This window comes from Oncorhynchus tshawytscha, linkage group LG33, assembly GCF_018296145.1.
Source record: "Oncorhynchus tshawytscha isolate Ot180627B linkage group LG33, Otsh_v2.0, whole genome shotgun sequence".
Taxonomy (NCBI): Eukaryota; Metazoa; Chordata; class Actinopteri; order Salmoniformes; family Salmonidae; genus Oncorhynchus; species Oncorhynchus tshawytscha.
In genome coordinates, this window is record NC_056461.1 from 14,629,376 (window position 1) to 14,643,017 (window position 13,642).

The 13,642-nt window shown below is 43.2% G+C and overlaps 1 protein-coding gene across 3 annotated transcripts in view; it reads left to right on the plus strand.

Annotated features, from left to right (window-relative positions):
- LOC112235802 (USP6 N-terminal-like protein) overlaps nt 1–13,642 on the plus strand; it is an 81,766-nt gene that overhangs the window by 51,235 nt on the left and 16,889 nt on the right. For 2 of the 3 annotated variants that reach the window (XM_042311286.1, XM_024404321.2), the window contains 2 exons: nt 9,924–9,997; nt 12,859–12,941. In XM_042311286.1, the coding sequence (XP_042167220.1) occupies nt 9,924–9,997; nt 12,859–12,941 (157 nt within the window). Of the gene's footprint in view, nt 1–2,185; nt 2,638–9,923; nt 9,998–12,858; nt 12,942–13,642 lie in introns of those variants that run through there. The other variant, XM_042311285.1, reaches the window with a different exon arrangement.

Sequence of the window (13,642 nt, forward strand, 5' to 3'; positions counted from 1 at the left end):
CTCTTCTGTCTCAGGGCTCCTTTAAAAAAAAATATGAACCAGTATTCAATTATTTTCTGGGGTAAATGAAAACGGCACAGAGATCCCATCCAGTTTCTTTTTACACCCCAAAACACCTGTTTACTGTTTTAATGTGAAACATGCGTTCTCACAGTGAAGAGTAGTTCTGTTTTAATGTGAAACATGCGTTCTCACAGTGAAGAGTAGTTCTGTTTTAATGTGAAACATGCGTTCTCACAGTGAAGAGTAGTTCTGTTTTAATGTGAAACATGCGTTCTCACTGTCTTTGCCTTGAAATGGCTGGACTGTGAATGCTTATACACAGGCCCTTAGGTTAGTGCAGAGGTCTTTCAGTAGTGTAGATATCAGTCACCAGAGTGCTCTCTCCATCCCCCCTCTCCCTACTGACCAGCCGTGTTTGATAAACAATCCAGACTTCACATGTCTGTGTTATGGAGGTGGAGATGAAAGGGGGAGTGATGTATGTTACCAGATGTCTATCCCTTCTCTCTCTTGCTCTCTCTCTCTCTCTCTCTCTCTCTCTCTCTCTCTCGACAGATGTGTTGTGACAGTCCTATCCTATATACAGTGTGGCAAAAAAGTATTTAGTCAGCCACCAATTGTGCAAGTTCTCCCACTTAAAAAGATGAGAGGCCTGTAATTTCCATCATAGGTACACTTCAACTATGACAGACAAAATGAGAAAAAACAATCCAGAAAATCACATTGTAGGATTTTTAATGAATTTATTTGCAAATTATGGTGGAAAATAAGTATTTGGTCACCTACAAACAAGCAAGATTTCTGGCTCTCACAGACCTGTTAAATTTCTTCTTTAAGAGGCTCCTCTGTTCTCCACTTGTTACCTGTATTAATGGCACCTGTTTGAACTTGTTATCAGTGTAAAAGACATTGAGTGATAATCAGAATAGGTGGGTGGATAAAGACTGTACGGGCTCTTTAATTGCTCATAAAGTTGTTCTGCTTGAATCAAATGTATTTATATAGCCCTTCTTACATCAGCTGATATCTCAAAAGTGCTGTACAGAAACCCAGCCTAAAACCCCAAACAGCAAGCAATGCAGGTGTAGAAGCACGGTGGCTAGGAAAAACTACCTAGAAAGGCCAGCCTAGCTGTGAAGTGATGCTTTAGTCCCTCTATGCCTGGTGTCAGATTTCACGTGCAAGGCTTAGACTACAGTTTTACAGTAGCATATGGAAAGCAACAGTAGTTCAGGGAAAGTGATTTTGTTTTCCTAAACATTTTTAATTAAACACTCCAGCAAAGATGTGTATGGTGTGCATAGATTGGCACTTCTGTTATTTGACACCTTCAACTGTGAACCTCACGCACTGTACGCAACACACACACACACACCTAACAGAACAAAAACAGCTTGGATCCCCTTGTCACTGGAGTGCAGAACAGATTTAAATCACTTGTTTTATATTCACATTACAGTTCAGTACGGGGGAGTTTGACACTCCTCTGTTTTCATCTTGCTATGTGGTGCCAGAGATCGCCCACACAAACAGTTTCCAAAGTGCTTGGCAGATTTTTATTTATTTTTTTAGAGAGAGAGAGCGAGAGAAGAGAGAGAGATTAATTTACTATGTCCCCTTTTTAAATTTTTTTAAAAGAGGATTCACTGGTATGTGCTCTAGCTCTCGAGTCCATGTTACTGACAGTGTGGTGGCAGTGTGTGTCCATTCTCAGAAAGTATCCAGTGTGTGAGAACATTCCCAGAAAGGACACCAGAACCCTCCAAGCCTGCCAGGATGACCTCGACGCTTTAGCAGTGATAACGGCATTTCAGCCACCCCCTTACTGGCCCTGGGCGTAGGTCGTTTTGTGTGTGCCAGGGTAGATATGTACTGTAGCGATGGCGGGAGATAGAAAACATTTATCTTTCTTCCCCTCTTTTTCTCTCTCCCTCCCTCCCTTCCTTTTCTCTCCCGGCTGTCCTGCGATATGCCTGCTCTACATGATCGTTCTGGGTATATGACTCACCACAGGAGTTGAACATGAGTCTCCTTAATGAAAGCTGTTTTATCATCTCCCTCTCCCTGGGCCTCACCCACTGTCTTCCTCATCTCTCTCTCTCTCTCTCCCTGTCCCTCTTTCTCTCCCTCCCTCTTATTTGCTCCTTCTCTCTCTCCCTCCCTCTCTTCTCTGATGTATTGAATAGGGGCTGTTGTGTGTGTGTGTTTGGGTGTGGAATGTCGTGAGTGGGGATAGCAGTGACTTGATGCTGAAGTCAGTGTCCCTCTTTCTCTCTCTCTTGCTCACTTTCTCATTCTCTCTCTTATTCTCTCTCGTTCTCTCTCTTGTTCCCTAATCTCTTTGTAAAGTAAACAAACGGCTGCATTGTGACTGTGGCCCTCAAACTCAACCATTCTGATCTCCCGTCTGCTGCTCAGAGGAGTGTTTCAATACAAGCCACCATTTGTCTGTCTCTCTGGTTCCTCTCAATGGTACGGGGACTGTTGCCGTGCGACGTAGTTGCCGTGGCAATGTCGGTGGTTCTGGGATGGGTTAGGGCTTTTTGTGAGTAGTGTTTGTCTAGCCCGGGCTGTCACTAATGCGGACTAAATCTCTCCGTAGACTGGAGGATCCAACAGAGAGCGTGAAGAGAGGTAAGACACGATGTCACTGAGGCGACTGACTTCAGGCAAAAAAATACTGCTTTGGTTTTTTGCCACCTTACTAGGACAAACTGCTGGTGTTCGAGAACAGCTATTGCTTCTGTCGGATTGAATTGTGTTCAAATGTAACTAATGATAGAGTCCTAATGGTGTTGCACAGTTTACAATTGAGATTCAGTTACTTGGAGACATGAACGTTGAAATGGTATTTATAACATGTCTGTGAGTGTAGTTTGAGGGTAAACTACTGTGGGTAGACATGTCTTCATTATGTTGAGTGATGTCATTTTGACTGTTGAGGTCAACTGTGTGTGATGTGGTTGGGTATAGGTAGAAACATGTTTGTTTTTACGTCTAGTTTGTGTAAATGAGTATAGTTTTGAAGCAATGCTAATAGCATGCCCAGTGTTATGCCGCGTGTGGTTACCCTACAGTTTTAATGTTTTGGGGGTTTCTTGCTGACAATTGGGTGACATCAGTCTAGTGTGTTTGTATATTTGGATACAAAATGGCGCGTCTATGACAGCACACACACAGGCTCCATTTAGAACTCGCCAATGTTTTCATTTCACGTTCTGCCTTTATTCAGTAGGTATTTATTTTTGTTCACTTTTTACATTCTATTCATTTCAAGGCATGAATTGACATGGCCTTGGTGCCCTTTGCGATTGCCTTCTAGATCCCTTTTTCCCCCCAATCATAACTATGTATGTAATGCAGTAAGGTGATTAGAGGCCGCACTCTCAGCCTGGTCGTCACCAGGTTTGGCCTTGGGACGTGTTGATTGGCTGTACACAGGCAGGCTGAGAGGCGGAGGAATTAAGTGGTGTGAGGCTCTGTGAGTTCAAAACAAAGGACAGGAAATGACTTCTCCTCCAACCAGGCTTTCCGTTAGAACCGTGCAGCTTCAGTACCTTTGCAGATACTGTGCCTTGCAAAAGTATTCGTTCCTCCTTGCCGTTTTTCCTATTGTGTTGCATTAAAACCTGTCATTTAAATTAATTTTTATATGGATTTCATGTAATGGACATGCACAAAATAATCCAAATTGGTGAAGTGAAATGAAAAAAATCATTTGTAAAAAAAAAAATGGTAAAGTGATGCATGCATATGTATTCAACCCCTTTGCTATGAAGCCACTGAATAAGATCTGGTGCAACCAATTACCTTCAGAAGTCCCATAATTAGTTAGATTGCACACAGGTGGACTTTAAGTGTCACATGATCTGTCACATGATCTCAGTGTGTCTATATACACCTGTTCTGAAAGGCCCCAGAGTCTGCAACACCACTAAGCAAGGGGCACCACCAAGCAAGCGGCACCATGAAGACCAAGGAGCTCTCCAAACAGGTCAGAGACAAAGTTGTGGAGAAATACAGATCAGGGTTGGGTTATATAAAAAAAAAATCCAAAATTTGAACATCCCACAGAGCACCATTTTAAATCCATTATTTAAAAAAATTTAAAGAATATGGCACCACAAGAAACCTGCCAAGAGAGTGCCACCCACCAAAACTCTGACCAGGCAAGGAGGGCATTAATCAGAGAGGCAACAAAGAGACCAAAGATAACCCTGAAGGATCTGCAACACTCCACAGCGGAGATTGGAGTATCTGTCCATAGGATCACTTTAAGCCGTACACTCCACAGAGCTGGGCTTTACGGAAGAGTGGCCAGAAAAAAGCCATTGCTTAAAGAAAATTAAAAAAGCAAACACATTTGGTGTTTGCCAAAAGGCATGTGACTCCCCAAACATATGGAAGAAGGTGCTCTGGTCCGGTGAGACTAAAATGTAGCTTTTTGATAGAGGTTGACCGACTAATTAGCGCCGATTTATCAAGTGTTCATAACAATTGTTAATCAGCATTTTTGGATGCCGATTTACATTGCATTCCACAAGGAAATTGCGTGGCAGGCTGACCACCTGTTATGCGAGTGCAGCAAGGAACCAAGGTAAGTTGCTAGCTTGCTAGCATTAAACTTATCTGATAAAAAAAACAATCTTCACATAATCACTAGTTAACTACACATGGTTGGTGATATTACTAGGTATTACTAGGTTAACTAGCTTGTCCTGCATTGCATATAATCAATGCGGTACCTGTTAGTTTATCATTGAATCACAGCCTACTTCGCCAAACGGGTGATGATTTAACAAAGGCGCATTCGATAAAAAGCACAATCGTTGCACAAATGTACCCAACCATAAACATCAATGTCTATCTTAAAATCAATACACAGAAGTATATATTTTTAAACCTGCATATTTAGTTAAAATAAATGTATGTTAGCAGGAAATATTAACTATGGAAATTGTCACTTCTCTTGCATTCATTGCACGCAGAGTAAGTGTATATGCAACAGTTTGGGCCGCCTGGCTGAGAACTAATTTGCCAGAAGTTTACATAATGATGACATAACATTGAAGGTTGTGCAATGTAACAGCAATATTTAGACTTAGGGTCAGAAGCCTACTTAGGGCCACCCGTTTGATAAAAAACGTAACAGTTCCGTATTTCACTGAAAGAATAAACGTTTTGTTTTCTAAATGATAGTTTACGGATTTTCCCATATTAATGAACTAAGGCTCGTATTTCTGTGTTTATTGTATTATAATTAAGTCTATGATTTGATAGAGCAGTCTGACTGAGCGGTGGTAGGCAGCAGCAGGCTCATAAGCATCCATTCAAACTTTACTGCGTTTGCCAGCAGCTCTTAGCAATGCTTGAACACAGGGCTGTTTATGACTTCAAGCCTATCAACTCCTGAGATTAGTCTGGCAATACTAAATTGCCTATTAGAACATCCAATAGTCAAAGTTATATGAAATACAAATGGTATAGAGAGAAATTGTCGGATGTGTCATAATTCCTATAATAACTGCAATCTAGTATTTCCTTAATGGGAATATTGAAGAACTGGGAATATTGAACCACCAGATTTCATATTGTCTGAGCAAGGGAACTTAAACGTTAGCTTTTTTACATGGCACATATTGCACTTTTACTTTCTTCTCCAACACTGTTTTTTTTAACATTATTTAAACCAAATTGAGCATGTTTTATTATTTATTTGAGACTAAATAAATACAATGTATGTATTATATTAAGTTAAAATAAGTGTTCATTGTTCATTCAGTATTGTTGAAATTGTCATTATTTCAAATGTTTAAAAATAGTCGGATTTAATCGGTATTGGCTTTTTTTGGTCCTCCAATAATCAGTATCGGCATTGAAAAGTCATAATCAGTCAACCTCTACTTTTTGGTCATCAAGGAAAATGCTATGTCTTTGCGCAAACCCAACACCTCTCATCACCCCGAGAACCCTATCCCCACAGTGAGGCATGGTGGGGCCAACATCATGCTGTGGGGATGTTTTTCATCAGCGGGGACTGGGAAACTGGTCAGAATTGAAGGAATGATGGATGGTGCTAAATACAGGGAAATTCTTGAGGGAAACCTGTTTCAAAGGTTCACCTTCCAGCAGGACAATGACCATAAGCATACTGCTAAAGCAACACACTAATGGTTTAAGGGGAAACATTTAAATGTCTTGGAATGGCCTAGTCAAAGCCCTGAACTCAGTCCAATTGAGAATCTGTGGTATGACTTAAAGATTGCTGTACACCAGCGGAACCCATCCAACTTGAAGGAGCTGGATCAGTTTTGCCTTGAAGAAAGGGCAAAAATCCCAGTGGCTAGATATACCCCAATAGGCTTGCAGCTGTAATTGCTGAAAAAGGTGTCTCTACAAAGTATTGACTTTGGGGGTTGAATAGTTATGCACCCCCAAGTCTTCAGTTTTTTTGTATTTTTTTCTTGTTTGTTTCACAATAAAAAATATTTAGCATCTTCAAAGTGGTAGGCATGTTGTGTAAATCAAATTATACGAACCCCTCCAAAAATCTATTTTAATTCCAAGTTGTAAGGCAACAAAATAGGTCAAATGCAAAAAGCTCCTTGGAGACCAAGCTACTGTAGGAACCAGGAATGAGTGTTTAACTTGGAGGGAGAGAGGAGCACTAGCAGAATAGGACTACTTGTTATAAAGACAAGTCCTGGACTAGAAACCACTAGACCCTAAAAGAGAGAATCACAATATTTATAGTCTATTGTCATGCGATTGTTTACAGTCATCCAGACTCATTCTTTGACAGGAGTTGTGATGAATACAGACAGATACTTTACAGAGAGACGACACAGGAAGACACAGTTGTGTTAACTGCCTGGGCGGCAGGCAGCCTCGTGGTTAGAGCGTTGGACTTGTAACCGAAAGGTTGCAAGATCGAATCACCGAGCTGACAAGGTAAAAATGTGTCTTTCTGCCCCTGAACAAGGCTGTTATTGTAAATAAGAATTTGTTCTTAACTGACTTGCCTAGTTAAATAAAGGTAAAATTAAAAACAACTGGAGGGATGTGATCACAACTGGAGGGATGTGATCACAACTGGAGGGATGTGATCACAACTGGAGGGATGTGATCACAACTGGAGGGATGTGATCACAACTGGAGGGATGTGATCACAACTGGAGGGATGTGATCATAAAGTCTGTTGATTTTGATGATGCTGTTGTCCTGAAGACAGGCTCTGAGTCTGATTGGATGAAAGCATGATCCTTGGTTCATTCTTTTATAGACTTGATCAACACTTGAATCGTCGTGGACAGATGGGTTGAATACAGATTGACAGCATGTCAATGTGAGACCAGTTCCCTCCTTTGTTCTTTCAGTGACATTTTCCAGTGTTTTTCAGAAGCCTACTGTGTGATTAATACGTTTTCAGCAGGGAAAATTACATCTTTCTATTCTGACACTGTTATGACCTCTGTGAGGGATGGATGGAGAGAAAGAGAGGGACACAGCAGTTTGACGGGTACTAGAGAGCAGGAGTGAAAGGGAAAGCGGAGAACTGGGTAATTTCCACTCAGGCAAAGCGCTAGACCGGTGGGGACATTTTAATCGCAACGGGAGAGAGAAATGACCTGCCGTTCTGCGCAGCCGTCACCACAGGGCACTGCCATGTGAAGAGGAAGCGGTTGAGACTGGCAGAGGAGGATGAGGGAGGGGTGAAAGTTCAAGGAAGTAGGGCGTCTAATCGGGGGAAAAAGAGGAGTAGGAGTGGACAGGGGGAGGAGGATGGGAGGACTCGCTGGAAGTGCAAAGGTTCAGGGATGTATGTTTTCCTCAAGCAGCCCTGTAGCCTTAAGGAAGGGGCTTGTCCAGGAGTGTTCTGTAGGCACGAGGAGTCGCAGCAGTCCAAGCAACACAACAAACACACTAATTCTGAACGAGCCGCCAAACCCTTACAAACACGGAGTCACGGATGCCTGTGCCATTCCCCGAGCATGAAAGAGTCTAATTGTGTTTAGCTTAAGCGCTGCCCCTGTTGAATACTAATATGGCCGCTGGGGGGTTCAGTGTGTGTTACTGCTGCCAACACTGGGTTTTACTATGGGAAGACTCAATCCCATTTACCCGGAATTCCATTCCACTGAACCCTGGAAAAATTCTGTTTTTTTTTGTGATTTTTTTCCAGACAGTGTCCCCTGCTGTCCCTTCTCCCACTCTGTTTGCCATTGTCAGCCCATGGCGACATGCCTTTCACTGTGACAGACAGTTAAACGCCACACTGTCATAAGAATTCCGGCTGGCTCGATAAGAGCGGTGTTTGTTCGGGACATTATTGGAATTCCGGACGAGCCCAGGGAGGAAGTGGGGAAGAATCAAAGTGGAATACTTCCTGTCGGAATACTGACTGAAAAAGTGAAAGAAAAGAGAAAGGAAAAATAAAATGATTAAAACTAAAACCACCCTTCTCTTGGGACCTTGTACTTCTTGAGTGGAGGCAAAGTAGCACATGTCATTGGTGGAGAGGGTTGAAAAGCTGTATGGTGGTTGCTGCTCTGCCATTCTGGTGAATGGAGAGAATTACGTCATGTCTCACACCAGGTCAGTAAACATAGTAGCACACAGAGTGTATCTACAATAGCCTCTCACTAAGAACACAGTATTGTGTTCTTTCTTTGTGCTGTGTGTGGAGCAATGTATTTATTCTCACATTAACTTGGTCGGCAAGCTGCTTCAATCTGTGTACAAATAGGTTTACAGAACACTATCTCAGTGTTTTGTTTGTTCTCAGCGTGAGCCCAATGTGTCTGAGGCGCGTGCACACACACACACACACACACACACAACTTGTTTTTCTTATGTGTATTTGGCTGGTGGCTCAGTGCAGGTACATCAAAGCAGATGAAATGCCAATTTGTCTGTCGCCTGGAAAGACTCATTCTCTTTTTCCATCAGGACTTCACCAGATCCAAGTGTACCAGAATATTTTCACATCAGGAGGGATGCTTTAGTACCAGCCTTTTGCTATTAGAAAACCTCAGATACACAGTCTATCCTGGCTGACCACATTCCATCGCCAGAACTACCTGTTGTTGGTGAACTCCTAGAACCAATGGGACTCTTCCAATAAGTCTGACCTAGACCTTTTAGTTTTCACTATTACCACAGTGCTTCAAACCAAGAACACACACACACACACGTATATTCTGTGCCAGCTTTGTTAATGTGTTTTCCTGTATTTTGAGCTTCCCATTGGCTGCTGAATCAGGAAGTGGCAGTGTGTGTGTGTGTGTGTGTGTGTGTGTGGAGTGACTGTTTGTCGGACCTTTACATTCGACCGGTCAGATCATACAGTCATAATCTGATGAGGAAACGAATGGTTGTAAAATGGAGGAAACTCACTTGGTTGAGTGGTACAGCTGAGGTAAAGGAGGTGTGTGTTCAGCGCGCTCAGCATCCTGGTCACGCGTGACAGTTTCTCGTCAATCGTCCGTCTGGGGCATAATCGCTGACGTGCGCACGCACCGTTTCTGTCACCGTGACGTCCCTCTGACACTGGTCTCCATTTTGAGCTCAGTGGCTCAACTCAACGGCTCACACACACACACACACACACACACACACAGCCTCTTAGTTGTGTATGATACACCCCACCCCTGGTGAGTCCTGCTGGTTCCACCAGTGTGGGCTACAGTAGGCCAGGCTTTAACCTTTGACCCCTGGCTCATTGTGGGGCCAGATAACTGAACCACTTAGTGTTTGATAGTAGTGAAAAGGTACAGCACGACCATTTCCAGTCTGTATTGGTCTTCACTGAGCCTACTGGGACCACGATACAAAGGTTGACATGTTGACATTTTGAACTCTTGTCCTTTTTCTTCCTTCAATCTTTTCTCTCTCCTCCCCCCCTCTGTTTTCTCTGGCAGCGTCTGGTACAGAGCAGGATGCTGTGCTGAGGCTTGAGCAGGAGAGGGCTGAGATCGTCTCCAAATATGACAAGGTAAGAACCCCTCCGCTAATGAAGGACAGTATGTCCCCTGCAGCATTGAATGTTTGTCTGTCACTACCAGACAGAGGCTGGGATAACAATATTTCTAGCAGGTTTTGCTTTCTTGTCATTTGTCAGTCTGATGGTGAAAAGTGTCCATCCATCCATCCACACCATTGTGTGTTTGTGGCACCTCTTTCCATTGCCCGTGGCATCATCACTATAGCCAGCCGCTGGGACTGGTTTATAAATTAGCCTTTTTAATTTAGTCCAGCGGGCAGGATAATCAAGCCCACTCATTAAGAGAGGAGCAATGAGGGAGGGATGGAGTGGAGGAGAGAGGTGGGCACTCTGACACAGAGTTTAATTATGTTTTGATGTTTGACCCTGATCACAAGAGGAGTCCATTTTCTCTCGTTGGCGAGGCGGAACGAGTCCAATCAAACCCAATTCAGTTTCATAATGACAGTATCGGGGGGGGGATTTTATCAAGACAAAGATGGAGTTCATGCTCTCACTACAGACCTCAACGTTTTCTATCAATGGAGTTTCATTCAAGGGTGATGGAGTATGGCCTATCCCTCCGGTTTCCTTTGACAGGAGAATACTGGAAGAAACCTTCTATACACTCTCCAACTGTGACAGAGTCAATCATAGACACCAGCAACATGGAAAGCTTGACAAAGTCAAACACGGAGCAGAATCATGGTCCAATTCTGCCATGACATTGATTTTACACAGCTGTATTGTACGCCCCTGTGTCTATACGCAGATACCACATGACACGGGCTTTAGACACAGTCTGTGTCTCCACTGACATCTCTTCCAGGCTCTGTGCGTGTTCGGCCTGATGTCGGATGTAAGAACAATCTATCCATCCCAGATGTCTTTTTGGTGTATTTCTATTCATTTTTCCCCTGTTTCTGCTGCGCGAGGGAGCTGGGTTAAGTTAGGACAGGATTTCCAGTAAAGGGAGGGAAGGAGAACTGGAGGGAGAGATGTATTTAGACATCCAGCTGGTCTTCAGACTAGCCTTGCAGACCTCAGCTGGACATTGTTTAGCTCGCTCTTTTTTTCTTTCTTCTTCCCTCACTTCATCACCTCTTTTTAAAAAATGTTTTAATTCAACCTTTATTTAACTAGGCAAGTAGGTTAAGAACAAGTTCTTATTTACAGTGACAACCTACCGGGGAACAGGGGGTTAACTGCCTTGTTCGGGGGCAGAATGACAGATTTTGACCTTGTCAGCTCAGGGGTTCGATCCAGCAACCTTTCGGTTACTGTCCCAACTCTCTAACCACTAGGCTACCTGCCGCCCCTCTATTTCACCTTTCCTCTCTTTCTTTCCCTTGTATTTGTTTCTCTATACAATCCTTCCATCTCCCCCTCCGTCTTCACAATTTATTTCAATTTTCTCATTATTTTCCCCTTTGCTGTCATGCATTCTCCACTCCCATTTTCTCATTTTCAATGTTAACTTTCTTTCTATTGTCTGAATTCAACAGCCTCTTCTCTGCCTTGAGTCAGGCTGTGACTCAGGGTGCGTCTGCCTAGCTCTTCATTTCACACCTGTTAGCTGCAGGGCTAGGCACTCTAGCACAGCCAAGCATAGCATGTACACACACACACACTCACTCTGTAGGGGAGTGGGGAGGACATTGCCCATCCCTGCTCCAGACTGTCTGAGGGTAAATATACTAAACAAAAATATAAACACAACATGCAACAATTTCAAAGATTTTACTGAGTTATAGTTCATATAAAGAAATCAGTCTATTGAAGTAAATTAGGCCCTAATCTATGGATTTCACATGACTGGGAATACAGATATGCATCTATTGGTCACAGAGGGCGAGGATCAGAAAACCAGTCAGTATCTGGTGTGACCAACATTTGCCTCATGCAGTGCGACACAGCTCCTTCGCATAGATCAGGCTGTTGATTGTGGCCTGTGGAATGTTGTCCCACTTCTCTTCAATTGCTGTGAGAAGTTGCTGGATATTGGGGAGAACTGGAACACGCTGTCGTACACGTCGATCCAGAGCATCCTAAACATGCTCAATGGGTGGCATGTCAGAGTATGAATGCCATGGAAGAACTGGGACAATTTCAGCCTCCAGGAATTATGTACAAATCCTTGCGACATGGGGCCGACATTAGGTGATGGCATCAGCAAACCACTCGTCCACACAATGCCATAAACATGGTCTGTGGTTGTGAGTCCGGATGGACGTCCTGCCAAATTCTCAAATTACTGTAGAGGCGGCTTATGGTAGAAAAATAAATACTCAATTCTCTGGCAACTGCTCTGGTGGACATTCTTGCAGTCAGCATGCCCATTGCACAACTTGAGAAATCTGTGGCATTTTGTTGTGTGATAAAACTGTACATTTTTAGTGGCCTTTTATTGTCCCCAGCACAAGTTCAACCTGTGTAATGTTAATGCTGTTTAGTCAACTTCTTGATATGCCACACCTGTCAGGTGGATGGAGTATCTTTTGCAAAGGAGAAATCCTCACTAACAGTGTTGGTCTCACTAATTCTGTGCGTATGGAAAATGTATGGGATCATTTATTTCAGCTCATGAAACATGGGACCAACACTTTACATGTTGCATTTATATTTCTGTTCGGTATAGAATAACACAAATGTTTCTATCTCTATTGTAATAGTGTCAATGTTTACAATGTATGTAGCCATCCAGTTCTATATAGGCAAGTAATGAATCTCATTTTATATTTATTCTCATTTGTGCTGCAAGTAAAAAACATTTTTTTTTAAAGATGTTCCCAAGGATGTTTTGTTTTAAAGCACAAATACATTTCAAACTACTTGTTATTCATTGCTTTACCCATAAGGCTCTTTGGTTGCAGGGAAAAGAGGGCGCCACTGTGGAACCCTGGGAGGATGCAAGCTTCCACCTGTACAAAGTTATTGACCGCTTCGGCTTCGTACAGTAAGCACACACACACACACACACACACACACACCCTTAAGTGATCAATTCATTACAAAAGGCATATAAACTTTTTGAAATGTGAATCAGTCACACGCACACCACAATCTTCCCCCTTATTTGTGTTCTGATATTTCACTTCAGTAAGTTTCAAAGAACACTAGTTTAAAACAGTACCATTGTCTTGAAGTTGGAGAAAGTGACTCTCTATAGCCTGGTGTGTTGTGGCGTTGGCATGGCCAGCAGTGGGGTTGCATGGCTCTTAAACAACACTGTTCTTAGGCAGTTATAACAGTTATATATAGGCTGGCACATGTGGGCTGGTCTAGGCAGGAAGCTGCAGGGTTAGCCTCAATCACAGGGCATCAGTGTGGAAGCTCAGGCCGAGAGTATAGGGGAGAGAGGGATGACGTGCCGGGGCCCAGGGCCAGTCACGGTCTGGAGAGAGATGGAGAGAAGGTTCCAGTCTGAAGAGCGGGAACGATGGAGAGCAGATGGGGGCTTGGCTGAAGGTTATGGTTCTGGTCTAATGCCAGGACGTTGGACTGGTTAGGACACAGAGCTGGGGCCCATGGTTAAGACAGTAGAGATGAGGCCTCAGGCTCCATGAAATAGCCAAATGAAGGAGAGCCCTTTCTAGGTCATACTGACTAGGTGTGACGACGACAATGAGGGAGAAAAGAAGGGAATGCCCCATTTAC